The sequence below is a fragment of the Podarcis pityusensis genome (assembly GCF_964106645.2).
Source record: "Podarcis pityusensis genome assembly, chromosome: 9".
NCBI lineage: Eukaryota > Metazoa > Chordata > Lepidosauria > Squamata > Lacertidae > Podarcis > Podarcis pityusensis.
The window spans coordinates 23,344,337-23,371,618 of record NC_138034.1 but is presented as its reverse complement, the minus strand read 5'-3'; the positions used below and the strand labels follow the sequence as shown (position 1 = coordinate 23,371,618).

General features: G+C 39.8%; 1 protein-coding gene and 1 long non-coding RNA gene across 2 annotated transcripts; one reads left to right on the top strand and one right to left on the bottom strand.

Moving 5' to 3' along the window:
- Positions 1–395: 395 nt before the first annotated feature.
- CHIC2 (cysteine rich hydrophobic domain 2) lies at positions 396–27,282 on the bottom strand. Its single transcript, XM_081020598.1, has 6 exons — positions 26,932–27,282; positions 11,506–11,560; positions 11,202–11,357; positions 6,625–6,681; positions 6,396–6,455; positions 396–2,195 (listed from the first exon to the last, which is right to left on the bottom strand). The coding sequence occupies exons 1-6, from the start codon at positions 27,048–27,050 to the stop codon at positions 2,145–2,147; spliced, it is 498 nt and encodes a 165-aa protein (XP_080876724.1). The 5' UTR covers positions 27,051–27,282; the 3' UTR covers positions 396–2,144.
- LOC308485172 lies at positions 11,514–16,252 on the top strand. The gene is made up of 3 exons (XR_013990445.1): positions 11,514–11,599; positions 13,786–13,826; positions 16,106–16,252. It is a non-coding gene; the product is annotated as an uncharacterized lncRNA (long non-coding RNA).

The following is a 27,282-nucleotide window of genomic DNA, read 5'->3' as shown; positions in this document are numbered from 1 at the left end:
GATCATGGACAACAAATGATCATTTTTGGATACTTGTTTAAGACTACACATTTTTAAAGCCCTTATATTTTAAAAAGCATATAGGCAGATACTGTCTGCAAAGAGGAGTGCACATGAGCCAGCCAAAGCCAACTGCATGGTTTTCAGTGGGAAAGAGTCCCACTGAAATCAATGTGATATAGAAATGCCTAACTTTGGCCAGATCATGCCCAATTATTACCAGATTAAAAGAACATTTTGGAAGAACTGTATATTGTGATATGCAAAAATAGAGCCCAGACAAAAGGTGATTTGAAATACTTTCCTGGAAATTCTTTCCTTTACAAAAGATGCTTCTCCTAATGAAGATCTGCTATGAACAGCAAGCATTGAAAAATACACAATAAACATATCTGTATAATGACAATAAAGTGAAACTGTATTTAAATGAAGGAAAATGGAATCCTTGCAGTGGGGTAAACTTTTCATAGTACAAATAGTAAGCAGAATGCATTTGTTGGCTATTCACATTATTGCTCTGCTACATGAAGAATGGGCCCTTAACATATGTTACAGTTCATGTACGTTAAGCTAAAAAAAAAAACAACCCCAAGCTTTTCAGAAATAGTTGTATTAAGTAGGCTTTAACACAATATATGAAGATATGCACAGCCAAAAAACTAAAAACTGCCCTGACCAAAGCATACTATCACATATCCATTTCTTTTAATGCTTTCTTGTGCAAACAATAAACAGAAAGCTAACCATGTAAACATAGAAAAGAGAAAAAAAGCTGGGATGCAGTAAGTATTTATCCAGTACATTCAGTAAGCTATTCAGCCAAATCACTAGTTTTTGATTTGCACATCTGATAAACAGATGTAAAAATCATCAACACATCTGTAGCTTCTGGTACAATGTTGTAAATGTTTTACATACAAAGACTCCACCTGAAATAATTATAGAAACTTAACTGTGCTCAAATCCCGCTGAAATGAATGGGATTTTAAAAGTTAGTCACAACTAACGTAACCCATCAATTTCAATAGGAATTGAGACTGCCTTTCTCTGACCTGGAGCCAAACACTGCAACATTTAAAAACTCAAACTACTGAAGTATTTAACAAATATTTTTCTGACAAGCTTGCATCCTTGTGTACTATTAGATCTAGTAAACAATAAAAACAGTAAAGCTGTTACATGGCATTAGCCACACAGTATGTACATATATAATTTCTCTCTCTCTCTCTCTCTCTCTCTCTCTCTCTCTCTCTCACACACACACACACACACACACAGTAGGTGCACACATACAAAAAACTGGTCTATTCTGAACCAGGATTAAGAGATTGGGAGCAGGTTTGGAGATCACAAATTCCACTTCCCCCTCAATCCCAGTTCTCTTATTCCCAGCAGGATTGACCAGTGTTTCGTGTGTACCAGTCCCCCATGAAATACTAATTATTTTTATGATCCTGAGCAGTATTAACCACTGAACACATGCAAATCTATCACAAATTCTTCTAGTGGAATACTAGCAATCCAATTTCAAGTTTCTTGAGAAGAACATCTTCAGAGTAGATGGTACTTCTTCATGGAATAGAGAAATGCGCAAAGGTGAACCAATGTTTGGGTATCAAGAAATGCTGCTTGTCGCCTCACAGGTGGCTAATTTACGTTCCAGAAAGGAGAAGGAAAAACTCTGATATATACAAGTATGTCGCTGGCAAAATATGCAGAGATTCAGAGAAGATGCAAGTGCATAGATTAAAGTGATTGCCAATTTTCACAATTTATATGGGGTTAAAAATAACTTCTCACTTATAGCTATTTTTGGTTTTATGTTTATAGCTATATATGTATATATACACGCACAGAAACACACACATACATAGATATATGTATATATATAAAGTCTCTGGAAAAATCAGGATACATCAACAACGGAAAAGGGACAGGAAATAAATTACACTGATGTCTGCGTGAAATGACTTCCGCAAAATTTGACAAAATGCACTTTGAACATGCCGTTACAAAAGAAAAGAATGAAGAAACCACAATATTATGTAGAACCAATGCTATATCATCACCAGGAGAGCACCAAGCAAGGCACCATTGGAAAAAAAGACAATATACTTGGGTAAGTCTCTAATGTAAAGCAAATGCTAATCTGGTCGGAAAATTGGTGTCTTTGGTAAAAATTCTATAAGAATGACCTGTGTAAAAGAGAGAAAGAAAAAAATATATACATTTAGTGAGTAATTAATGGCACTGTCCATTTTTAAACATCTCAGCAATGTTAAAGCTTTTACTGTGCTAAAGGAAAAACTATGGATGGGATCCAAACAGTTATGTGAGGCACATATACCCACAGGCATTTTTCAGCACTCTCCCAACTTGCAATTCCCAGCAACTACTACTAGTCCTACTACTAGTAGTAGTACAGACGTACCTTTGGTCAAATGGAATCTGTTCCGGAAGTTTGTTCGGATACCAAAACATTCGAAAATCAAATCATGGCTTCTGATTGGCTGCAGGAAGCTCCTGCAGCCAATCAGAAGCCACGGAAGCCCCATTGGATGTTCAGGTTCCAAAAGAACGTTTGCAAACCAGAACAATCACTTCCGGGTTTGCGGCGTTCAGGAGCCAAAACGTCTGAGTTCCAGGGTGTTCAACAACCAAGGTATGACTACTGTAGTAGTAGTAGTAATAATAATAGTAATAATAATAATAATAATAATAATAATAATACCCCACCCATCTGGCTGGGTTGCAGATGTAGCATGTAACCACCTAGAGCCAAAGTGGTCCCTTTTCACACGATGCAATGTTTTTGCTCTTGTAAGAGGTTGTGATGCTGCTATCATTATTATTTATCATCATCATCATCATCAATTAATTAATTTTCTATCCCGCCCTTCATCTGAGGACCACAGAGCAAATTACAATATGAAGATACAAAAATGCCCAGCATAGTAACAAACAAAAATAATAACCCCACCACCACCTAGCACAGTTTAAAAGGACATAGATTGCTTAATAAGCCAAAGGGCAAGGGAGAAGAAGGATGTTTTTGGCTGGCACCTAAATGAAGGCACCGGGTGATCCTCCCTGGAGAGAGCACTGCACAAGTGGGGAGCCATTCCTAAAAAGCCCGTTTTTGTGTTGCTTCCCTCCGGGCCCCTCACAGACGAGGCACACAAAGATTGGTTTGATGTGTGAAAAAACACAAGTTCAAAGCCCTCCTTGTGCACACAGAACTAGCTGTCTTAACTATTTGCACGACGGCTTACAGATACATGCACAAGACTCATTCATGAATTTCTGAAAGAACCAGTTGCTTGGTTCATAAGGTTTTAGCCAAGTAAAATAAACACAGTTATTAATACAAAAATACCGACACAGGCAACTAGTCCTGCATAATGAGGGCAACTTTGGCCTGTGCTTGCCTAACAGAGCCACAATGCCATAGGGTAAAAATCTTGTGAAACTGAAGATAATTTTTACAAGAGTTTCAAAGGAAACATGCCAGTGAGCAAGACTTTCTGTGCACCTAAACAATTACAGCAGCATTCAAAAAGCTAACAACCATTTAAGTGCGACCCTTTAAAAGGAAGCTTTGTTAAATGTAAAAGCAGCACTAGGACTACATCAGTTGTGTAACTCCGTTAAAATTAAGTTAAGCTTACAATTTCAACATTTTCATCCCCAACCCCACCATTCCCTTTTCTTTTGGTGTTACTGTCTTCACCTACAAACATTTCTTACTTTAAAAACTGTTCCGAATATATCCATGAATACAGAGAATGATCACTTCATGTATTGTTTTGTTTCAAGCAGGAGCAGGGAGGTTACATCCTATTCTGTTAATTAATTTTGGTTTACAGTCTTGGGGGAATAGTAGGAAAGTAGCTAGATTACTAAAAACATGTTTCCTCAGATGTAGATGGTCTCTCTTTTGGACTACCACATTTGGCCCCTAGTTACACATGTGATTGTTTCAACAATTAAAATGACGCTATAGCAAGACAAGAGATGATCTCCCCGATGAAAACAAACAGGTAAGGCAGGAGGATCTGTTTATTCCATTTCCCAATTTATCTACCTTCCTAACTGTGGCAACACTGAGATGCTTGCCATGCTGTACAGCAGCAAGTCTCTCATTTTACTCAAATGCTTACTTTGCGGAATTGTGAAAGGTTAATATTCAGCTAGTTCTGTGTTTCTATTTGAGAATAACTTATTGTAATATAATGAACAACACAGAAAGTGACCCAAGTCTGTAGGCCTCCTAGATTGATCCAGAAGTAGTCTTCAACTACATATTGCCTATTTTCATAAGGGGGGGGGGGGATGTTCCACTGAAGACAATAGCATGGACCCAAAGGTTCCCCTTCCATGAATAGCAAGTTTCTGCTTTGGAACCAACACATTGCCCTTTTCACCAAGTAAGTGTGCAGTTTAGTTGTAAAAAGTTTAAATACAGTGCTGTTGGTCTATCACAGTGGTTCCCAACTGGTGGTCTGTGTAACCCAGTGGTTCCCAACCTTATTTCTGGCCATGCCCCACCTAAGCATCTCGAAAATATTGATGCCCCCCCATGACATATAATTCTTATTATTCAAAAAGCGAACTTCTATAGGAAGTTCTTTAGGAAGCCTAAAAGGCCATTAACGGTTAATAACTCATTCTCAAATTGCCCCCCTTAAAAATCAAACTGCCCCGCTGTGGGGCGTGTGCCCCACATTGGGAACCATGCGTGTAACCCATTCAGGGGGTCTGTGGCACCATTCACATAACAAAAACTACCATAGAGGTATCCAAATTTTCAAAAGTAGGAGGTCCATGGCTTGGCTTTTGAAAAACAGGAGGTCCACAGTACTTAAGATAATTGGTAACCACATTCCCAACAATAATAAATGTTGCCTAAAGGGGTACCTGAATTTAAACTAATTTTTAAAAACAATTCTACATTGGGCTGGGAAATTACAATAACAACTTTCATCAATGCCTGAACACCTTGTTGAAAAACACTAATTTTAATTAGGCACATTCTCAACATAAATTTGCTCAGGACTGTGGCCCTCGAATGTGAGTGGATTTTTAAGAGACCAGAAGCATTCAGTAACGAAAATACAAAACTGAATTCTTTACACAGGCCAACCTCAAAAACCTGTGTCAAATTTTCTTTCTTGCCTCCAATTACTGTGAAGTTATCATGAGTCTATGATCATAAATTAACATGTTCACTATAATAGATGATCATAAATTAACATGTTAAGTATAATAGATGTTAAAAAGAAATAGTTAGTTGAATAGAACTACTCTGGAAAAAAGGCATTTTAGGAAGTCTTTTATGTTTTAGGCTAGATATAGGCCTTAGTATTTCCCCTTTTCTTCAGTGCTAACAGAAAAGATGATTTTAAGATAATTTCTAACTATTTAAGCACTGTTTTAAATCAATCTTTTAACATACTGTCTATAATGCATGTATTGTGTTAGAGAATAGACAAGATATATAATTAAAAGGCATGGATGTGTTAGAAATAGCTAAAGCTAGATGCCACTGGGGGTACTCTTAATTTAATTGTTAACCCCTGCTTGTGGTTTTTTTTTTAAATTATAATACTAGCATGTTTTGCAAGGGCTTATTTGTTTTAAAGCAGTTAAGTATCTTTTCACATGCCACTTTTCCATAGACACAACTGAAAAATTTAAAGGCGCAGCAAAGTGAAATGAAATAAGAAAAACTACAAGGACTGATTGCTGGGTGGGGTACGGGGGACAGAAACAAATGCACCCCATGAAAAGTCTTTCAAGAAATCCTCCTCATCTTCTGTATAATCTTTAGAGCTAGAGAATGAGAGCCAAAACCGACACATCACACTCTTATTATCAGGCCTGACTTTTAAAACATTTGAATGAAGCTAGTAAAAGCTCAAGCTACTTTCAAGACTGCTGAGGTATGGGGGCAGTTAAAATCGACAAAGTCTAAAGGTTTCCTAAGCTCCAACAGCTTAGTTGAAAGGTCTCCTTCCATACACTGAGACTCGATTAGCATTATATAAAACAGTCCACAACTAACTCGCTGCGTAGCCAAAGTTGCAGTTATTCTTTTTATACAGCATCTGAAAATTTCACACCCCATCAACGCACGTTCAAGCTATTTTATCTTGGCAATTAATTTATTATTTTTTCCCCGGAACACAGTGAAGCCTTGTTTTCAAGTCATTCATAACTTTATAAATCAGCCCTGCGCATGAAACCATACATCTGTGAACCGTAGAAAATCCTTGCCACTCAGGCGATTAAGCTCCTGACACCTTTGCTGATTAATAATCGTGGAAAGAATAAGATCAGAAGCAAAATAAATGATCATTTAATAGAGAAATGCACAAAACAGCCCTTTAACTTACATATTCCATCATGTTATTCGATTCACATTTCCTTTTGCTTAGCCTCCAATGCAAGCACAGCTAGACAACAGGGAGAAAAAGGGGGAAGAAAAATGAGCTGTGTTTTATCGCCGGCACAGAGACTAGTCCATTTGTCCAGCTTTCATATTTCGCGTTCAACAAAAGCATCTGTTTCCATACTGTGCAATTCAGGCCCCAGCAGTACGAAGCTGCTCCCTGCGGCACTCACCTTGTGGTATAACCTATTGTTTTCCCATTCTAATAACTTCTCAATCGATCTTCGTGTCTGGAAGACAAATGAGAAAGAATTTTACTCTTGAGCAGCTTTGGAAAAAAGTTTGTTTTGCAGCTGCCTTTGTGTGGAAAAGGTGGCTGGGGTGGAAGAGAAACGTGGTAAAGGACAGCAACTTCAGTACAGGGTGGTCTGCCGTACTGCAAATTTTCTGGTATTAATTATAGCTAGGATAAAGAGGTGTGTGTTTCAAAAAATGGTTTCAGCGACCAAATAAAAAAACAACACTAAGAAATATTTAAATGGCTGGAAAATGTATTTATCTACAAAGCTGTACATTAATAAAAGGTTTTTAAAAAACCCAAAAGTGCTTTATTCACTAACACTGTTAAGTGAGTCAATTTAGATCCATTGAAGTTAATGGAACCAAGCTACCTCATAATTCAAGTAACTTGAAACAAACAGACTGCAGATCAAGCATGGGATAGTTTCCACATACTGTGCGTAGACATTATGATAACTATCATTCATACAAAATGCCGTGCTGTTGACTAATTTCACATACTGGAGCTCTAAAATGTTAATCTACGGTTTCTCATTAATGCACAAATTGTTCCAGAATATTTGGAAATCTGCACATTGATAAGTCCCTTGAATTTAAGTTATCCAGCTTTAAGAGAACTATTTAAATCCCCTTGCACTAAATCTGCTACTCTGAAGATGCAGTTGGTGTTCTGATTTAGAAATACGTCCTGCTGCTGTTTATGGTCACTTGACTGCCGTATCATCGACTGCTCAGTAGTAAAATGGGATTTACTAGTCCTTATGAATAGGGAGGATAAATCACAACACCAGGTGTTGAGATGAGACCAGAGTTGCAGGTGCAGAGGCATGGATCACTGAGCCTTGTGGCAAATTCAACTTCATACAGCTGCAGCTTCCTTACAAGGCAAAGAGAAGTTGGGGAGGGGGAAAGGGGGGGGGCTGAGAAGCATCTTGCACTTCAACTACTGCTAAACAAGAGGTGCTATAAAATGCACACTGGTGCAGCAAGTGAACAAGCATGTTTTTTTAATAACTACTTACAAGCATTCATCATCAAACCTACTGAATATACACGAAAGGCAAAAAATACATATAGTGGTTTCTTTTCATTTATAACAATCACAAGAGCATAAACCTGAATTCTAGCTACTTGAAAGAATCAACTTTGTTAGGCATGAATAATTATTAGGATTTTTTTTTTACCTTTTCATTATATTTCGAAAATAGAAGGGATTCCCAAGAACCCTGGGACACATTTTAATAGCAAGGACAAAGTCATTACATTGTTTTTTAAAGTTCTGTTCCTTTTGGCCAATACTTTTTATTTTATTTTATTAAAGACAGTGCCTGCCCTCTAACAATGATCAGCAGACCTCACTTGTTTCTTTGTCAAGATAGCCTTTTAGAGTCTGCTCTCCTTTTAAATGAAAATAGGGCAGCAGTTATGGTCACACTTTTGTTAATTTAGTTGCCAGTCAGCTCCAAATCAAAAGAAAATAAGGCTGCAGAGTGTAATTAACATTCAGTTCAGTCGTTTTGTCCCTTGTCTAGCCCCCTAAGCTTTGTTAAAATTGCCATCTGAATGCTGAAGGCTGTAGGGAAATCGATTTGATTCTAATCGCACCATGAAAAGAACATGATCTAACTGCTTTCAGCCCTCCGTAAATCTGTACTAGGTCTTTAGCACAATGCAACTTCCAATTTAAAAAGCACTGAATGTCTCGTCAATGACTTTGTGAAGAAAAAAGAACAAGGAGCAGACATAAAAATTCCAATAGTTGTTTAAGCATTAAAGCTCATTTGCATCACAGCAAACCTGAAAAGGGCTGACCTCTCAAACCGCCTCTCAGGTCTATGAAGTTGTAGCCTTGACAAGCTCACATTGACAGAGCTCATTGACTCTGAAAGGCTACTCTATCAATGGTGAAAAATGGCAATAGGTTCTACTCCGAGCAGGCATCTGCCTGCCCACCCGCTGCTAAACCAATGGCAAAACCGATTCAAAAATGTGAAGCTACCTTGTAATCTTCCTTGCTAGAACCTTTTAAATAATAGATTAAGACTGCTGTACAATTTAAATTTCACTGCCTGCACGAAGGGGAAGGAGAAAAGACAGAAAAGAAACCAGCTTCCCAAATACTAGGGGAGTTAAAACACTTTGCACCCTAGAAAGGAAAGTGAATACAGAAACTTAATGCAACACTACGAAGAGACATCTTTTAATGAAACAAATTTTAACATTCAACTATTGTTACTCTTATTGAGGGGATGAAGGACTTAACTATGAAGTTAGAAAGGGCACTGAATTTGAAGGAAACATATTAGGCAGCTTAAAACAAATTATTAGCAGTTAGTATTAAGCAGGCAACACACATGTAGAAGACAAATTGTGCATCACTCGTATTTCAGTTTTAACACACTCTGTTGCCAAAGCCTGAGTGTAGGTAACACTATTGTATACCTCAAGCATGTAAGATATTTTTCTCTACAAATACTAATTTTATAAATTATTATTTGTAAGTCGTCGCATGTACAAACAGCTTGCAACATTTATAAAATCACTCAACAATACCCAACCCCATCAGCCATACAAAAGGTGAATGAAAGTTTAAATGAAACATTAGCAAGTACCTCTCAGCCGGGGGAAGAAAAAGTGAATTAAAGAGCGTCGCACAATTCTCGACACCAAGCTTCCTTTTCCCTACTTGACAGGTGAAGGGGGGGAAAGACTTGCACGTGCAGCTTAATTAATCACCGCACTTGACATCTCAATGATTTACAGTGAGGAGCAGGTGAGGACATTCAAAACCCAAAAGGGACTCTTGATTTGAGTAACTTTCCCAGCTGACGGGGATGACAACCCTGTAGATTTTCCATCAGTGGCATACTAGAGAGCACATTATTTGCTAACAACAACAATGCAAAAGTTAAGTGGAAGAAAGTTTACTAGGAAAATTTAAAAACTAAACGTGGCGGTTGTTTCTCCTTTCAACATCATAGTTAACCATGAAATTTATTTTTTAGTTAAAAACCACTCTTTTTGTGAAACTATACACAATTATTTATGTAAGCTGCATCAAACAGGGTTTGATACAGGAACTACAGAGAGATATGATACACTTGTACACGATACACTTGTGGATTTATCCTATGCATGTTTGCTAAAGGAGTCTTACTGAGTTCAGTGAAACTAACTCCTAAGCATGAATGACAGATTTGCAGCCTTTTCTACCTATTTTCTATTGAGTAAAAAGCTAAACAAGCCTAATGTAACAATGAAGTAGTCTTTTCCCTCGCTAGATTAAAAAATTAAAACTTAAATTAAATCATTTAAAATTCCAGATTGAATGTAATCCTTATACTAAATGTAACACTTTTCCTTCAGCAGTCACCTGCATCATATGAAAATCCTATGTCCCCCTGCTAGTAAATGCAAAACGACCATTTTCAGATTTGGTGCAACCCATTCTAAAGCACAAAGTGGGCATTAACTTAAGTACTTCAATTGCTAAAGAGCTCAAACACATAATACATTAGTCTTTAAGAACAATGTGTAATGAAACTTTAGAGTGCGCCAAAAACTTTTTTTTTTAAATTGTTCCAGCTTTATTTTGTAATTGCATATAGATGAGACTAGCTGCTAGGATTTAAATACAGTGGTACCTTGGTTTAAGAACAGCTTAGTTTACGAACAACTTGGATTAAGAATGATGCAAACCCGGAAGTAGGTGTTTTGGTTTGTGAACTTTGCCTTGGAATAAGAACATGTTTTGCTTCCTGTTGAGTGTGTTCCATTTGTAAATTGAGTCCCCTGCTGCTATGGGAAAACATGCCTTGGTTTAAGAATGCTGTGGTTTAAGAATGGACTTCCGGAACGGATTAAGTTCGTAAACTAAGGTACCACTGTACTAGGAACTGTGAAAAGCCTTCATCCCAGGTTTGTGCATGAGGAAAATCTGTGGACATCATGTCAATGTTGAGTGGCAGGGTGTGAACAGAATTTAGAGAGCTTGTGTTTGGTGGCTAGTTATATATGAAACTTTTCCATGTTCATTCACTTGTTAGAATTCCTACCCACCCTTCACCATAAATCCCAGGGCAAGTTACGGAAATTATAAAATATTCAAATCAATTAAATTACAATCATGGTAGATCCTAGGATTATCCAAGTGGGCAACGATATGTCTAAGCAACTTTAAAAAAATAACAAAAGCCTCTGCTGGAAACTACAGTACCATTCCCTCAGTTCATCAGTTACATGAAGACGCACTAACAAAAAATTGATAAAATCTTTATACAGTATTCATATTTAACAGTTGAATTTTCCACAGTGGCTAGTGTTAGTTTTCTATGTACCTTCAGCCACTATAGAAGTTCAAACCACTGTGTTAAGCAAGCCCAGGAAAGTAACATTAACATTAAAAATTAACATTAGAAAAAAGTATTTGTAAAGCAGAATAAGGCACAGAGAAAAGAAGTCTTGAACTTGGAAGCTGAGGTTATGTGGCAATGAGTATGATCAAACTTACTCTTTTACTGAGGCAAATCACTGGCCACATACTACAACCTAAAGTACAGCAGCAACAAAGGCAGCCACAAAGCAGCCATCGGACATTGACTGGAAGATTCTTCTTAAGACAGCTATTCACTCTGCTGATGCTGGCTTTAAACTCCTCAGGTGCAACCTGCAAGAAAGAACCATGAAGCATTGTGATAAATCTAATGTCTGATTTACATTAACAAATCCGTTTCTCTGTTTTAAAAGCAACATTAAACTCACAAAATTAAAATCTCTGTCAGATCTCCTTATGAATTTCATTCACAGATACTTACTTTTCCTGTTAAGGACGAAGGAAATTCTGCTTCAAATTTGTTGCTCAGTCCAAACCTGCAGACAGAAAATGAACATATTCTTTAACTCTACATGGTATGGCATGCTTTACAGGGTAATTTTATTTGCTTTGGTAAGAAAAATAAAGTCAGGGAACTACATTGCATAACCATAAGCTCACAAGTGTTGGAGGGAATATATTTTGTCTCCTTTAATGTTATGTATTTAATGTGGCAAGTGCTGTAACAGCTACACCAAACACTATTGATGCATAAAGTTGTGAAGCAAGTCTCACTGAAATGTCAATAATCTATTTGGAAAGTGCACTACCAACTCAAAGTAGCTTATGCTTTAAAAAGCTATGTTTGCGTGGCATAAATATAGGTAAAAAACTGAGAGCAAAGATTCCAGAAGAAAGGACAAAAGTTAGGGACTATGAACACGTTCTTGTGCGTTTCCAAATTGCTATGGATCTACTACACAATCCACAGCATTATTGACTTTTTATCCTGCACAGTCTTCCGGCCTCATCTTAGTTTGTTGATTGGGTTTAACACTTTTCCTCATTCATTTAAAATAAAATTTATCTACTAAAAGCAAGTGCAACTGAAGGGATACCCGCATGTATTCTGACATTCAGGAATAACCCCATATTGGGCGAGTAGAAGAGACAACCGCTTGCAATCCCATTATTCAGCTGACTGCATCTTTCTGCTGTTGGATTTGTCTGTATAGGCATCTCCCCACTTACACGAGGGTTACATTTCTGGTACCGCTAGTATACTTGAAATCGTGCATCATGGGGAACACCATCTAAAAAGTCTGTAAACACCTTCTAAACTTCACCAAGCACCACCAAAATTCCACTAAACTCCACCACAACCACTCTCGCCAAACCTCCTTTCTCAAACTCCAACTCTCCACAGGCCTTAAAAGGTCGGTTCAAAGACTCATGGGATCACAGTTGCAAAGGCTCCTGGAACTGCTAGTTGTTTTCCTGCTCTTTTCGGGCCTTTTTTCTGCTCTTTTTGAGCCATTTTTGCAATTTAAATCAGTTTACTTCCCATCACTGCACACATACATGGTTGTACACGACCCAAACACATCTACGTGGGGAACCTCAAGCAATATGCAGCAATTCTCAGTGCCATACTATGTGAGAATGGCCATGCAACATTGTTAGAGAAAACTAGTTTGGCATGCATATGGCTAGCATCTGCCAGGGAACTACAGACAACTGAAATTCCCCAATATGTGCCCACTACCTCCTGGGTTTTTATGGACAGGCTTTGCTTCGAACAGGGAATCCCTGGACCACTCCAAGTTGCACTAGCTGCCCATTATTTTCTAGCTCAATTCAAGGTGCAGACCACCACCTTTAAAGCCTTGAAAAGTCTGGAACACTACACCTGCAAGAATGCTTCCCCCCACACCTGCCAACATAGGCAGGGAAGGCCTGCTACATAACATCAATAGCAAACTCAGGCGATTCAGTAACAAAAGGCTTAAGTCAAATTGGTGGCCCTGCAAAATAAGAGGGATACATCAGCAAACAAAAAAACAAATAAAAATCCAAAACGAAAACCACCAACAGACCAGCAGGTATGCTATGGCTTCCAGAATGTTAAGCGTCAGAAAATAAAACTGGGAAAGTGTGTGCATGTGTACACAAATTTGAGTGAAACAGTGATAGTGAAAGAATTGGCCCACGTAAGCCCCTTACAGATTACAGTATCTTGAAGGCTTAGTAATGCAGAACTATGGCTGACACCCTGAGCACTCTTGTTAGGGGGTGAGGATGCACTGCAGCATTGTGTTGCAGGTCCTATTTGATCTACCTGTTGAGGAACTACATTAAGTGGCAACTTTTCCATGAACATTCAAAGTCTTTTCAACACTTTTTCCCAAGAAACACTACTTGTCTTCAGTTTTAGGGGAAAGTTAAAGCGTTATAGTTCTGATTAAGCAACGGAGCCACTTTTTTTACCATTTCTATTGCTATACAGTGGTACCTCAGGTTAAGTACTTAATTCATTCTGGAAACTGTTCTTAACCTGAAGCACCACTTTAGCTAATGGGGCCTCCTGCTGCTGCCACGCCGCCAGAGCACAATTTCTGTTCTCATCCTGAAGCGAAGTACTTAACCCGAGGTAATATTTCTGGGTTAGCGGAGTCTGTAACCTGAAGCGTATGTAACCTGAAGCACCACTGTATTTGTATTTTAGTTATTGTACTTTGCATTGTTTTTATTGTTGACTGCTATATTTGATATTTTATTGCAGCTACTTTGAAAAAATAATAAAGGACTGGCAATGTATTTACGGTAAGTATAAATAATGGTGTCTATTGCCAGACATGGTGCCACAGAGTGCAAACATGTCTACCACATAAACTGTGAAGTGACCTACTGTGGAATATGTAGTGTAATGAAGGGCAAGAAACTGGGATCTCAACTTGCAGGTATATTGAGAATCTTGCAACCCTCGGTTCCAAGCCAGAGTGTCATAACAATGTAAATTTACAGCTGGGTTAGAAAGCAGTTTGCAAGTTCTTTAGTATATGTGTACCTCAAAAAGGTGTACAGAGGAAAGAGAGCCACTGGAACTCTCCCATAATAATTTAAACACTTTTGAAAGTATTGAACGAATATACAAAATGGACCAATTCTTAGGACACTTTTTGAAGAAATGGAAAAAAAGAAAAGAAAGGCAGCTACTGTATGTGTATGAATGTTTGACTGATGCAAAGTTACATCAAATAAGCTATACACTTCAATCACATTCTAGTTATTAATCAGATTTATGAACAGAAGATCTAAAGTGTAAGCCAAGGAACTTCGGCAGAATCTCTGGAAGTAATCATGTCATCCTTAACCATAAGTGACTCTGCAAGGTCAAGCGGCTGCATTTGAAATATCTTAAGCTCTTAGGGCATGTGTTATTCTCTCATCTTGACCTCTTTCTTTCTAGTAGTCAAAAAAGTCTGACCTTTTGCTCCCAAGAACACAATTAACTGTGGAGAAGAGATTACACCATAAAAAAAGAATCATAATGAACCATGATGGCCTGATAATTAGCCACTAATAACTCCCATGCAGAGAATAAGAACATAGGAACTGGGATAAGTACTCTACAAGTGTTAAAATATGTGCAAGACTTCAGGAATTGGTCCTGTGGTTGTCCTACCACATCTAATTTTCCCGCTAAAGTCACTGCAATAACTAGTGGTCCAGACGTACTGGGGACCAAAATCAATTTCACGCTGGGAGAAGCGAGGTTCAAAGTTTTGTATACTTTATCCATAGGAACCTGGGCCCCGCTCTCTCGCTGTCAGGGATATCAAAAACTTCCACAACACACAGAAACCTGAAGCCAAATACATTCCGAACACTACAAAAGCCTTAAAATCAGAATGTTTACTTTTCTTTCTTGAAATTTAGAACAGAAGTCTACCCAGCTGAATGAATAAAACCAACTGATTTTTTTCTATTTTTTAAAAAGTGTGGTTTTAAAAATATGGGCCAATATGAAATTTGAATTTAAAACATACAAGTTAAAATCTATACTTCCCTTCAGTGTGAGTTTATCAAAAAGCGCATGCATATATATATGAGAGATTTCTGATCATTACAAATACAATGCAGTAGGCCATGTATCACATTTGCTGTTTTGGCAAATTATGAAATTTATGATTAGCATGGAAATTTATTTACATGTTATGGAAAAATACTGCTTTTGCCCAATTAATTACCACTTTTGCTTCTAGGAGGTTTGGTATGTTTGTGCCAAAAAACAACACAGTTAACTCTCTATGGTCTATTTGTTCAAATAAGTGATACAGTGGTACCTTGGGTTATAAACACTTCAGGTTACAGTCTCCACTAACCCGGAAGTAGTACCTTGGGTTAAGAACTTCGCTTCAGGATGAGAACAGAAATCGCATGGCAGCAGCGGGAGGCCCCATTAGCTAAAGTGATACCTCAGGTTAAGAACAGTTTCAGGTTAAGAACGGACCTCCGGAACATATTAAGTTCCTAACCAGAGGTACCACTGTATTGGATAGTGTCCTGACATGCAGAAACCCAAACAATTTGATAGTTGTATCTCTTTCACTAAGTCTTTTATGCTCCTAGGTATTCTGCATATACTTAGCTGCATATCAGTGTGTTTTAATTATGACAGCAACCAATGAGGCACATTTATTCAGCAAATGCCCAATTTACAAGACAGGAAATCTGATTTAAATCAATCCATCATCACAGCTAGAACTCCAACAAGAACAAGTAAAGACAGATAAGAAGTTTCCTGTTCTCATACTTTAACAAATTTCCATTTGTAGAAAGAGGCACATTTGCCAGCAGCCAAGAAGTATCTATGCTTGCAGAATGCTCACTCACATACACAAAGTACCCTTCCTTTTCACTCCAAGGTCTTTTCTATTATGTCCAGCATTCCAAAGCTCTCTTGCATAGACAAGTTGCATTTATCCAGCAACTTAAAAAAATGCTACAACTGAGGGCAGTGACAGCACACAATACATGCTACCCCACTAGTGTCGCATCTGAGGCTGCCCTATTTTAAAAACATTTATTCTCTACCGCAGCAGCATAGAGGATCAACACAAAGTTCCCTTTGAAGGAAAATCAAGGATGCATGACTGAGAGGTCCACACTTCTATATGTGCTGCCATTTCAACAACAAACTTGTCAAGGTGAAACCTTAATAGCTATTATCACTCAGTACACACAAGTGCTATATTACCACCATTTGAAGAATTCATAGTTATTGCCTCATGTGAATTATTCATGCCTTGAGACAGAAAAATAAGGGGATGGGTCCAGAATAATAATAACAATAACAATATAATTTTATTATTTATACTCCGCCCATCTGGCTGGGTTTCCCCAGCCACGTTGGGCAGCTTACAGCATATGTAAAACATAGTAAAATAGCAAACATTTAAAACTTTCCGATACAGGGCTGCCTTCAGATGTCTTCTAAAAGTTACATACCGTATTTTTCGCCCTACAGGACGCACTTTTTCCCCTCCAAAATACGGGGGGCGCACCGACCCCTCTTGCTCTCCAGGCTTCAGGAAGCTATCCGCAAGCCTTGCGCACCCGGTGGGAGTTGCCGCCGGGCTCACAAGGCTTGCGGGCAGCAGCCTGCAGCCCAAAGCACGGGACGCCCTCCGGAGGGCGCCCCGTGCTTCGCGCAGGTGTCCGCAAGCCTTGTGTGCCCGGCGGGAGTTGCCGCCGGGCTCGCAAGGCTTGCAGGCAGCAGCCTGAAGCCCAAAGCACGGGGCACCCTCCGGAAGGCTTGCGGATAGCAGCCTGTTCTGGGGTTCCCCCGGCCCCAGCCCGGCGGCTGGGGGGGGAAATAATTTTTTTTTATTCATTCCCCCCCAAAAAACGAGGTGCGTCCTATGGGCCGGTGCGCCCTATAGGGCAAAAAATACGGTAGTTCTTTATCTCCTTGACATCTGGGGGGGGGGGCATTCCACAGGAAGGGAGCTGTAATAAGGCTGTAAACCTATACCTGCCTAACTGAGAGTAAGCCCCACTGAACTCAATGGGATTTGCTTCTGAGAAGACATGCCTATATTGCCTTATAAGTTAGTTACACTTAGGTCATATAGAAATCAATGTGAAAAATTCAAGTCCTGCTGATTTCACTCATTGATTTCCCTAGTACAACTAACTTTACCAGAGTTGTTCTGTAAAAAAGAATAATCACACATTCCAGGAAATGAGTCCACTCTACTACATTTTATAATAAGAATAAAAATAACAATAACAATAATAATAATTTATTATTTCTACCCCGCCCATCTGGCTAGGTTTCCCCAGCCACTCTGGGCGGCTTCCAAAAGAAGGTTAAAAATATATTTAAAAACATCAGTCATTAAAAACTTCCCTAAGGGCAAATTTCTCCTCCTTCCCACACAAACCCTCTAGAATAGGGGGATCCAACTACAAAATGGGCCACAAGAGTACTTAGACATGGAACCCGTAAACCACACGCCACCTTGTCATGCAGAGGGAATGTGTCAAAATTTGACACAACCCAGTCCAGCTCTCACACTGCCATCCCAAAACTGGCTAAGCAAAGCACTGGGCTTTGGAAAGGAGGCAAAAGGCGCTGTCAGGGTCCTGGAGCCCTCCCACCTCCTTCCTAAAGCTGGGAAAGCACTAACTATGCTTTGGGAAGGAGGTGGGAGACCCTGTCAGAGCCCTCATGCCTCCTTCCTAAAGCCCAGTATTACACTTACCCAGCTTGGGTAAGACAGCACAATAAATGGTAGGGGTGTCAAATGTTTCCAAGGGCTGCCCAAAAAGGCTTTGAAGGACACATGTGGCCCTCGGGCTATGCGCTGGACCACCCTAGAATCACTTCTAGTAGAAAGAAAATTTCAGGTTTTTTCAAAGCAGAGGTGAAAGTCATATGTCTGTGGTGATTGAAGCAACAGGTGTGACTTTTACCTCTGTACGGCAAGCTATGCTCCACCTTCACAAAAATAAGAGGTTTCTATACCCAAACTCCACACACTTTTCTCTATCTTCTATCTGAGCAAGCAAGAAATATGAGCACAATTCAAGGAAACATTCCAGCCAGGCAAAAGCCCTTGAGGAAAGCATGGAACAAGGCTGTTGAAAGCTGTTGCCTGGACAGAGGTGATGTAGCCTGGAAGAGTCCCATGGAGGTTACCCTTGCAAACCCTCTAAGATTAACAAAAGGAATTCTGTATTGAAAAACCATCTGTATTTGGCCAACACCAGTCCTCATAAATAGCGTTCATGTGATCACTGGAACCAAGTTGAGTCTCTTCAGAAGACATTCCTCTAGAAAGATTTCAAGCATGATAGTGTTGGGAAGAAAGTCAGGTAAATGAACTATAATGGCTGCTTCCGAATACAGCTGTTAGCAGCAATACCTATGCAAGCTAATCTCTTGACAAAAAGGCAAAACAACTATCCCAACCCATCCTCAAACAGAATACCAGCAAAAAAAGAAAGCATGCCACCCAACAAGCAATTAAAATTGGGAGGGGTGGGAAGCCCTTGGCAGGCACAAAGGGGTCCTGCTGCCCAAAGACAGCATCCCAGATCATACAACTGCAGTAGTTGGAAGGAACTCCAAGGGCCATCAACCCCATGCAATGCAGGAATTTCAACAAAAGTATCCATGACAGATCCAACCTCTGCTTAAAAACCTCCAAGGAAGGATATTCTACCACCTTCCCTTCCACAGTCAAACAGCTCTGTCAGAAGGTTCCTTCTGATGTTTAGTCGGAATCTCCTTCCTTGTATCTTGAAGTCATTGGTTTGGGTCTTACCCTCTGCAGGAGAAAACAAGTTTGCGCCATCTTCCATGTGACAACCCTTGAGACATTTGAAGATGGTTATCCTATCTCCTCTCAGACTCCACTTTTCCAGGCTTAACTTACACAACTTCCTCAACCATTGCTCATAAGCCTTGTTTTCTAGACCCGTGATCATTTTGGTCGACTTCCTCTGCACATATTCCAGCCTGTCAATATCCTGCTTAAATTGTGGTGCCCAGAAATGGGTAACTAAGGCAGAAAAAAGTGGTACTATTACTTCCCTTGATCTGGCCACTATACTTCTGTTGATGCTTATTCATGTTACAAACTTATCCAAGTTGCAATTTTCACTGAATGTCTTGTGGAATTGGTCCTACAAACAAAAGTCTGTTTGAAAACAGTGTTGAAACATACTCAATTTTAGACAAGTTGATAGAAGAGCCAAGTCTCAATGCTGATTTAACACTGGAATTAACTATATATCCTGAAACAATGCATGATACTGCGAGTTACCAGTGTTTTAAATGATATGACAGATGTGTTTGGTAAACTCATGTCTGAAAAGAACTGTGATCTAAAACTAAGTCATAGCATGTACTATATTATAAAATACTGATGCTTTGGAAGGAAATTATTAGTGCAGATGGGGGTGGGGGTTTCTGTCAGTGCTGATCAGTCTACAGCAAGCCCCATGGTAGCGCTTTGAGGTATCAGCAACCAGCTAATCATCAGTGCTTCCAAAGATTTCAAACCATGAGGCAAAGGGAAACGGGTTACCTGATGTCATTGTGACATGAGGTAAATGACAGGCAGTTGGTCCCATCAACCTTTCAAAGTTCACCTGCAGAGAGGGGAAAGAGATAAGGAGCTGACCCACTGGCCAAGTCCTGCTCTTCCCTCCACATTAAAGTGTTGTTACAAAATCTTTATTTTATATGAAAGACATATGCTCTAAAAGAGAAAACTATCCTGTCCTAAGTATAGAAATATTAAACAGATTCAAAGTTATGATACAATAAACATAAAAATTCAGGCTGTAAATGAATGTTATATAAATATTAAATGCATGTTTTGCAAAAGCATTCAGCCTGATTTAAAATAAAATATGCTAGTTATTCCTTTTAAATTGTATAATTACCTAACACTTATTATGTTTGTCAATTAGGTCAACTGAGCAACATTCCATACCTTAATTAACCATTTTCTAATCTAATCTAATTGCTCTACTGGAATGGCTAGGAAAAACAAAGAGTAGTATATTGTTGAAAGCTAACAGATTTTCTTGTGGCATAAACTTTTGTGGATTAGAGTCCACATCATCGATGAAGTGAACATCAGAGGAAATAACACAATCTTCTTAGCTTGCCTATACTATTTGCACACCTGTGCTGGAAAAAAAGTGTTCTGCTTACTGATCAAGCTTTCCCCTTCCACTATAGCTGTTAAATTAGCATGTTTGGGTTATTGCTATTACTGCTGTTTTGAACAGTCACTTTGAACAGTGGGGTCAAATGTCCATTAAATGGTCCTCTAAATCCACATATCTTTTTGTAAAGCGCTTTGAGGTTGTTGTTGTTGTTTTACAACCAAGCAGTGTATAAATTTCATGAAATAAATCTCTCTGGCAACTTGAGGACTCCATTCATCTGATGTAGGAGGCTCTCGTCTATGAAACTTCTATGCCACAATCTGCTAATACTTTAGGCCAGGCATGTACAATCTGCATCTCCTGGCCGAATATCAAAAGCTCTCTGCAAGCTACCTCTTTGGACATCTGAGAAGAGTCATCTGCCCCACAACCCACAATCCACTAAGCCAGTGGTTCCGAATCAGCTAAGTACTGCAAACACCCTGTTTTTCAAAAGCCAAGCCATGATACCTCTGTGGTAGTTTGTGTTATGTGAATGGTGCCACCATACCCTGCAACATGTCCCAGTGCAAAACCCAGGACACACGTTTTCCAGGCCGTGCAACAGCACAGAAGGTGTGGCAGAAGCAGAGAGAGGAAATGGGAAGCACTGCCTACTAGCAGCATGCAGCTGACAGATTATCCTCAAGGGAATACAGTGGTACCTCGGGTTACATACGCTTCAGGTTACAGACTCCGCTAACCCAGAAATAATACCTTGGGTTAAGAACTTTGCTTCAAGATGAAGCAGTGGGAGGCCCCATTAACTAAAGTGGTGCTTCAGTTTAAGAACAGTTTCAGGTTAAGAACGGACCTCCAGAATGAATTAAGTACTTAACCCAAGGTACCATTGTACAGTGTTCCCCCTCCAAGTTTTCAGTGCTAAAAGACCTTTGTGCATGTTTGCTGTAATCAGGAAGAGACTAGCATAGTTACTTCTCTGGAATTTCCTAAAACAGTGCACTTTTATACTAGGTCTCCTAGGAATGCAGATTATTGGGCACCGTATACGGAAGCTAAAACAGAATCAGCAGTACAGCTCCAGAAGATACTCTGATGGTGTATTATCAGCTGGTGTAGATCATGCAGGAAGATATTCCCGAAGGCCAGAATCCCTCCTGAGACAAAAGCTATATTCTGTAACAACAGCAACCTCCAAAACAAGCCACCTTAAAGAAATTCAAACAATACAGCAATGGATTGTTTATTATTTTTGTTCTCAATGCACTTTGTAAACTCTCTGCTAGGGATCAGATCATTTCTATGTTTTAAAGACGGCCAAGCACAGTCCTGAGACTACATAAATGTTAATATTAACATTTAACGTGTCTTTGTCATTTTATGGTAGGGATTTTTTTATAAAAAAAAAGACAAAGGAGTATATTTATTTAGGTTGCTATTACTTATCATTAAGATTTTGATATACAATCTGTTATGCATCTGGTACGTAGCTCCATCTGGTACGTAGGCTGAGACCCTATCTGCCCGCGGACTGCCTTGCCAGAGTGGTGCATGCTCTGGTTATCTCCCGCTTGGACTACTGCAATGCGCTCTACGTGGGGCTACCTTTGAAGGTGACCCGGAAACTACAACTAATCCAGAATGCAGCAGCCAGACTGGTGACTGGGAACGGCCGCCGAGACCATATAACACCGGTCTTGAAAGACCTACATTGGCTCCCAGTACGTTTCCGAGCACAATTCAAAGTGTTGGTGCTGACCTTTAAAGCCCTAAACGGCCTCGGTCCAGTATACCTGAAGGAGCGTCTCCACCTCCATCGTTCTACCCGGACACTGAGGTCCAGCACCGAGGGCCTTCTGGCGGTTCCCTCACTACGAGAAGCCAAGTTACAGGGAACCAGGCAGAGGGCCTTCTCGGTAGTGGCGCCCTCCCTGTGGAACGCCCTCCCACCAGATGTCAAAGAGAACAACAACTACCAGACTTTTAGAAGACATCTGAAGGCAGCCCTGTTTAGGGAAGCTTTTAATGTTTGATGTATCATTGTATTTTAATATTCTTTTGGAAGCCGCCCAGAGTGGCTGGGGAAACCCAGCCAGATGGGCGGGGTATAAATAATAAATTATTATTATTATTATTATTATTATTATTCAAGGCAATGTACAGTAGGACCATAAAATGCAAACCAAAGATATACAGATACAATTAAAATCAAGTGATCAGCATTCTTCACTTTGCTATTATATCAGTTCAGTTATGCGGACACAAATAGACACTAAGCTATGCAAATCCTTGAAGGTAAATTTGCAGACATATATTTGATCACTGAACTGATATAGCCATAGATACTGCTAAACTAGCATTATCATACCACACTACACAACTTCCCTAAAGCAAATCCAAATGGCAAGCATAAGCTTAGTCTGTAAGCCAGCCTTCACTAACCTGACATTCTCTAGCTGTTTTGAACTACAATTCCCATCAGCTCCAGCTGGAATGGCCATGTTGGTTAGAGCTGATGAGAGTTGTAGTCCAAAAATCTGGAGGTCACCAAGTTGGCAAAGGCTGCTGTAAGCAAATGTGCCTACACGTGACCTCAACTGCAAACTATGGAATAGACCTATAATGATCAAAAAGACCTTTAATTAGACAGATGACCCCTAAGTGGACTATACTTCTGACTAGAATTCTATTAAAAAAGGATTAGACAATTTCATGGAGGAGAGAGCTATCACTGGCTATTAGTCATGACGGCTAGGCTCTGCCTCCACAGGTGGAAGAAGCAATGCTTCTGAATAACCAGCTGCTGGAACTCACAAGAAGAGAGAATGCTCTTGTGCTCAAATCCTGCTTGGCTTCCCACAAGCATCTGCTCAGACACTGAGAAAACAGGATACTGGACTAGATAGGCCTTTGGCTCTTACGTTCTTATTAGAAATAATTCTCAAACCACTAGACAGTCTTTTTAGGGTATCTAGACCAGTACTAGCTAGCAGGGCCAGTGGAATGCAATAAATCCAGGAGGTCTAACTTCAAGGGCCATTCTAGCCCTTAATTCATTGTGCAACCTCAATTCCTCATCTGTACAATGTGAATCATAACATTAAAAGTTGTAAGGGTGAGCACAATATCACACTTAATTAAACATGGTATAGAAGTGATAAATAAAAGGATCAATAGCAACATGATGGATAATTGATTAATTTAATTTTCATTGTAGAAAGTCTCTCTAACAGTAACTGGTTTACTATGAAATCTAAATTTAATACTAATGTGTTAAAACATACATATTTCAAACTGAAACTAATATCCTTTTAACTGGCATTAAAAAAGAAAAAATTGTTTACGTAAGAGCAATAATCTGGGATGAGGGGGAGAATCTGACATCTGAGGTCAGATATTATAAATATAAAATAGGCCATATCCCTCTTGAACCAAAGAAGTGACAAGCTTTTAAAAGAGATAGTATTCAGGTATCCTGTATCTCACCACAATCATCCACTTAAGCTTGGTGATCTTGAATTTCTCAATAACTACCCAAATTCTACAGCATGTTCAGGTTCTCAGGTTCTCCAACCAAACCAGAAGACTGTCATGAGGGAAGATAATCTAAACATCAGAAGTTTGATGCCATGAATATTTTGATGATATTCCATTTGCCTGCTCCTTTCCTTCTTATCCTAGGGAAACTGTAAAGGTTCTAAACAAGTGTCTAAGATCAGTAAAGGACTGGATGTGGATTGACAAATTGAAGCTTAATCCAGACAACACAAAACACAGATCAAGGAGTGACAGTTCAGCTTGTTTTGCATGGAGGTTATGCTATCAGGTCTACAGTTAGAGAGACCTCCTTGGCCTGGCCTTGATATTGGAAGTTGAGATGGCAGCTGAACATATGAAACAGGTGCAACTGGTGCACCATTCTAGAGACACATGATAAAACATGCCTTAGTTATCGCATACCTGGACTACTGTTGATGCACTTTACATGGGACTGCCTTTGAAGAGCATCTGGAAACTTCTGTTGATACAAAAAACTGTAGCAAGGATTCTGACTCTAAAGCAATTGGTTCCTTTTATTCCTCCAGAGGCACTGCCTACCAATTCATATCAGGATCAATTCAAAATGCTGGTCATTACATTAGAAACCCTGAATGGTTTAGGACCAAAATACCTAAATAACCTTTTTAGTTTTGTTTGGCCCTGCCAATCTTTTGAGATCAAAGGAAAGAGGCCCTTTTGCACATCCTGCCTCCATCTATGATACACTTGTTTGACAGAGATGCATGAGTGAGCCTTCTCAGTGGCTCTGGTGTCCTTCTTGACCTTAATACATTTTTATTCCAGCAGGTATTCTACCTGACTTATTAAAGATTCCTACTTGTTTTTATGGATTGTTTCCTTTTCACTGTTCTGTCTTCATTTTGCTTTTCAATTTGATTTTTAGTTGTTTTCCATTTAATTGTTAGGACAGAAATTCTCTGAGAGAGATATTAATACATACATTAATGTCCCTGAATACATACAGAGAGCCAAACAGAAAGCCATTAAGTTTTGCAATTCTACCCACCACCAACCATAGCTGAAAAGAAAAATGTAGTATAAATGTATGCGGGCTGCATGATCAAAGTATTTTGATCATCATTAACCAACCAACTAGTATACACACACATTCAGGAATGACAGCATGGGAAACTTCATTTAAATAATTAATTTAAATTAATCATTCTCAAGGTGATTTAAATCAATCCATTTCAAGTAGCATTACTTGTTTGTACTACTGGCTATATCCCTCAACATCCTGGAAATACTCCATGTCAGGAACACAGGACTGCATACTCAGTGTAATCCTAAACTTGTTTCGTCAGAATTAAACTTCACTGTGCTCAATGGGGCTCATTCACAGAAAGCTATAGAATTTGCAACCCTTATAATATGAAATGAGATCTAGTTTAGAAAACAGCAAAGTAAGTGACCCAGATCATATACTGTACTATAAATGCACTCATAGTGCTCTAGACATGCCTGTCATTTTTGTTAACTGCTGTATTTTAAGGGGAGTTTTTCACATCATAACTACTTGGCAGAAAGCTGAAACATGTTATTATACGTGTAGGTTGAGACTATGACTAATAGAAGCATTAACAACTTACATTCATCTATAGCACAGCTGGCCATGTATAAAAACACACACTTATCCAAATCCCAAGTGTTCTACTTCCTGACATGTCATCATTATTTGGTTTAGTACTTCACATTCTGCTATTAGTCATAATGAATCTCATTAGCTTAGTTTCCCTATTGACCCAATGACGAATTGTGTTTGTATGGAATGCTAGTAAAAAGTGGAGTATGCTCTACAAGCATAGCAATAATGGACCTGAGATCACATCCCTTAGCACTAGGGGATACAATTATATCTGTGAGTATGCACAGACATTTTGGGATCTCCCAAAACAGGGAAGTCTATGTCCAAACTTGTGACAAGCACAAAATGACATTAAACTTCCCTAGACATACATAATTCTTCATAACAGACTATTCCACAACAGAGCACCTGACCTGCCAGCTGCACTTCTAGGTCCATAGAGACAGAAGAGCAAAAAGCATGAATAGGTTGGAAAGTTTAAAGCTGCCTGACATTCACACAGCTTGATGAACAGGGCTGAAAGTATATAAACAAATGAATATAAGAATATGGACCAAATTTTAAATGATGGGTTGAATCAATCTCATTTATCTACTCTATGCATCTAAATACATGGGGGAGGGGCACAGGAAGAGCTGGAGCTCCTAGCAAATCCTAGATGGAGCACACTGGATCATAGAATCATGCAATTGGAAGGGACCCTGAGGATCCAACCCCCTGTAATGCAGGACTATGCAGCTGTGGGGCCGAACCTGCAACCTTGGCATTATCAGCACCACACTCTAACCAACTGAGCTATTTGGGTTTTTAACTGTTAAACAACGTGAAGAGAAAAGAGCCTGGATAATAAACACAAACCTCTGAAAGGTGAGTAGATGAAAGAGCAAGACAACTGAAAACCCTTATTCTAAGGATATTGTTCAGAAGTACTATAACACTTTACATTACTTTATCATGACCTTGGACAATACACCAAAACTATTCTGATGAGGAGCAAAAGCAGTCCTGCTTCACATCTGGATCCACTGAGTGGATTGCAGAAGCACAATTCCTTTACCTCTCAGTTCATCCTTCCTTCCTTCATGATGACCTACCTCACAAAGCTAAAGCAAGAACAAAACAAGTAATATATATATATATATGCACGCCACTACACTGTGGTAGCACAGCAGCTAAGGAAATGTGAGACAGACAGGCCTGAATTCGAATCTTACCTCGGCTTATCTAAGGGCCCTAAAAAACCAACCAGCTTCAGACCCCACCTCATTTGCAACACGAAGAAAACAGGCCTATCTTACAGGGCTGCTGCAAAAGCTTGCAGAGACGGCATAGCAGCTTATATATATACACACACACAAAGAGTTGCTGCAACCCTAAGCGGGATGTGTACTTTCAGCAGGCTTTGAAGGCGGAAGGGTTGCAACGAAACTGGACTGCAGAAATCCCCCGCGGAAGGTCAGAGGTGCCTCGACAGGAAGGTGCCAGTTGGGCCCTGCAGAAGCAGCTCCTCGTTTCCTCTTCTCGCCGCCCTCCCTCCATCCCTCTTCGCCCACCTCGCTCCCACGTCTCCCTGCTTCCTCCCTTCCTTACACAGTGACATGGCCGGAGCCGCGCACCACCACCGGGTCCGGCGAGTGCTTGAGCAGCTGCTCCTCCAAGGCCCGCTCCTCGTCCTCCTCTTCTTCGTAGATCTCGTCGAAGTCCGCCATGGCCGGGCCAGGCCGGGCCGCGAGGAAGAGGAAGAAGAAGCAGAAGAAGAAGAGGCCGGGAATGAGAGAAGGAGAGAGAGAGCCAAGAGCAGCAGTAGCCGCCGCTTCTTGGGCCGCCGCCGCCGCCGCCTCCGAAGCTCCGAGCGAAGCGGCCACCGAAGCTTTTCCCTCTCAGGGCCGCCGGGAGGAAGCGCCCGTCATGGTCCCGGGGAGGGGGAAGAGAGAGACGGAC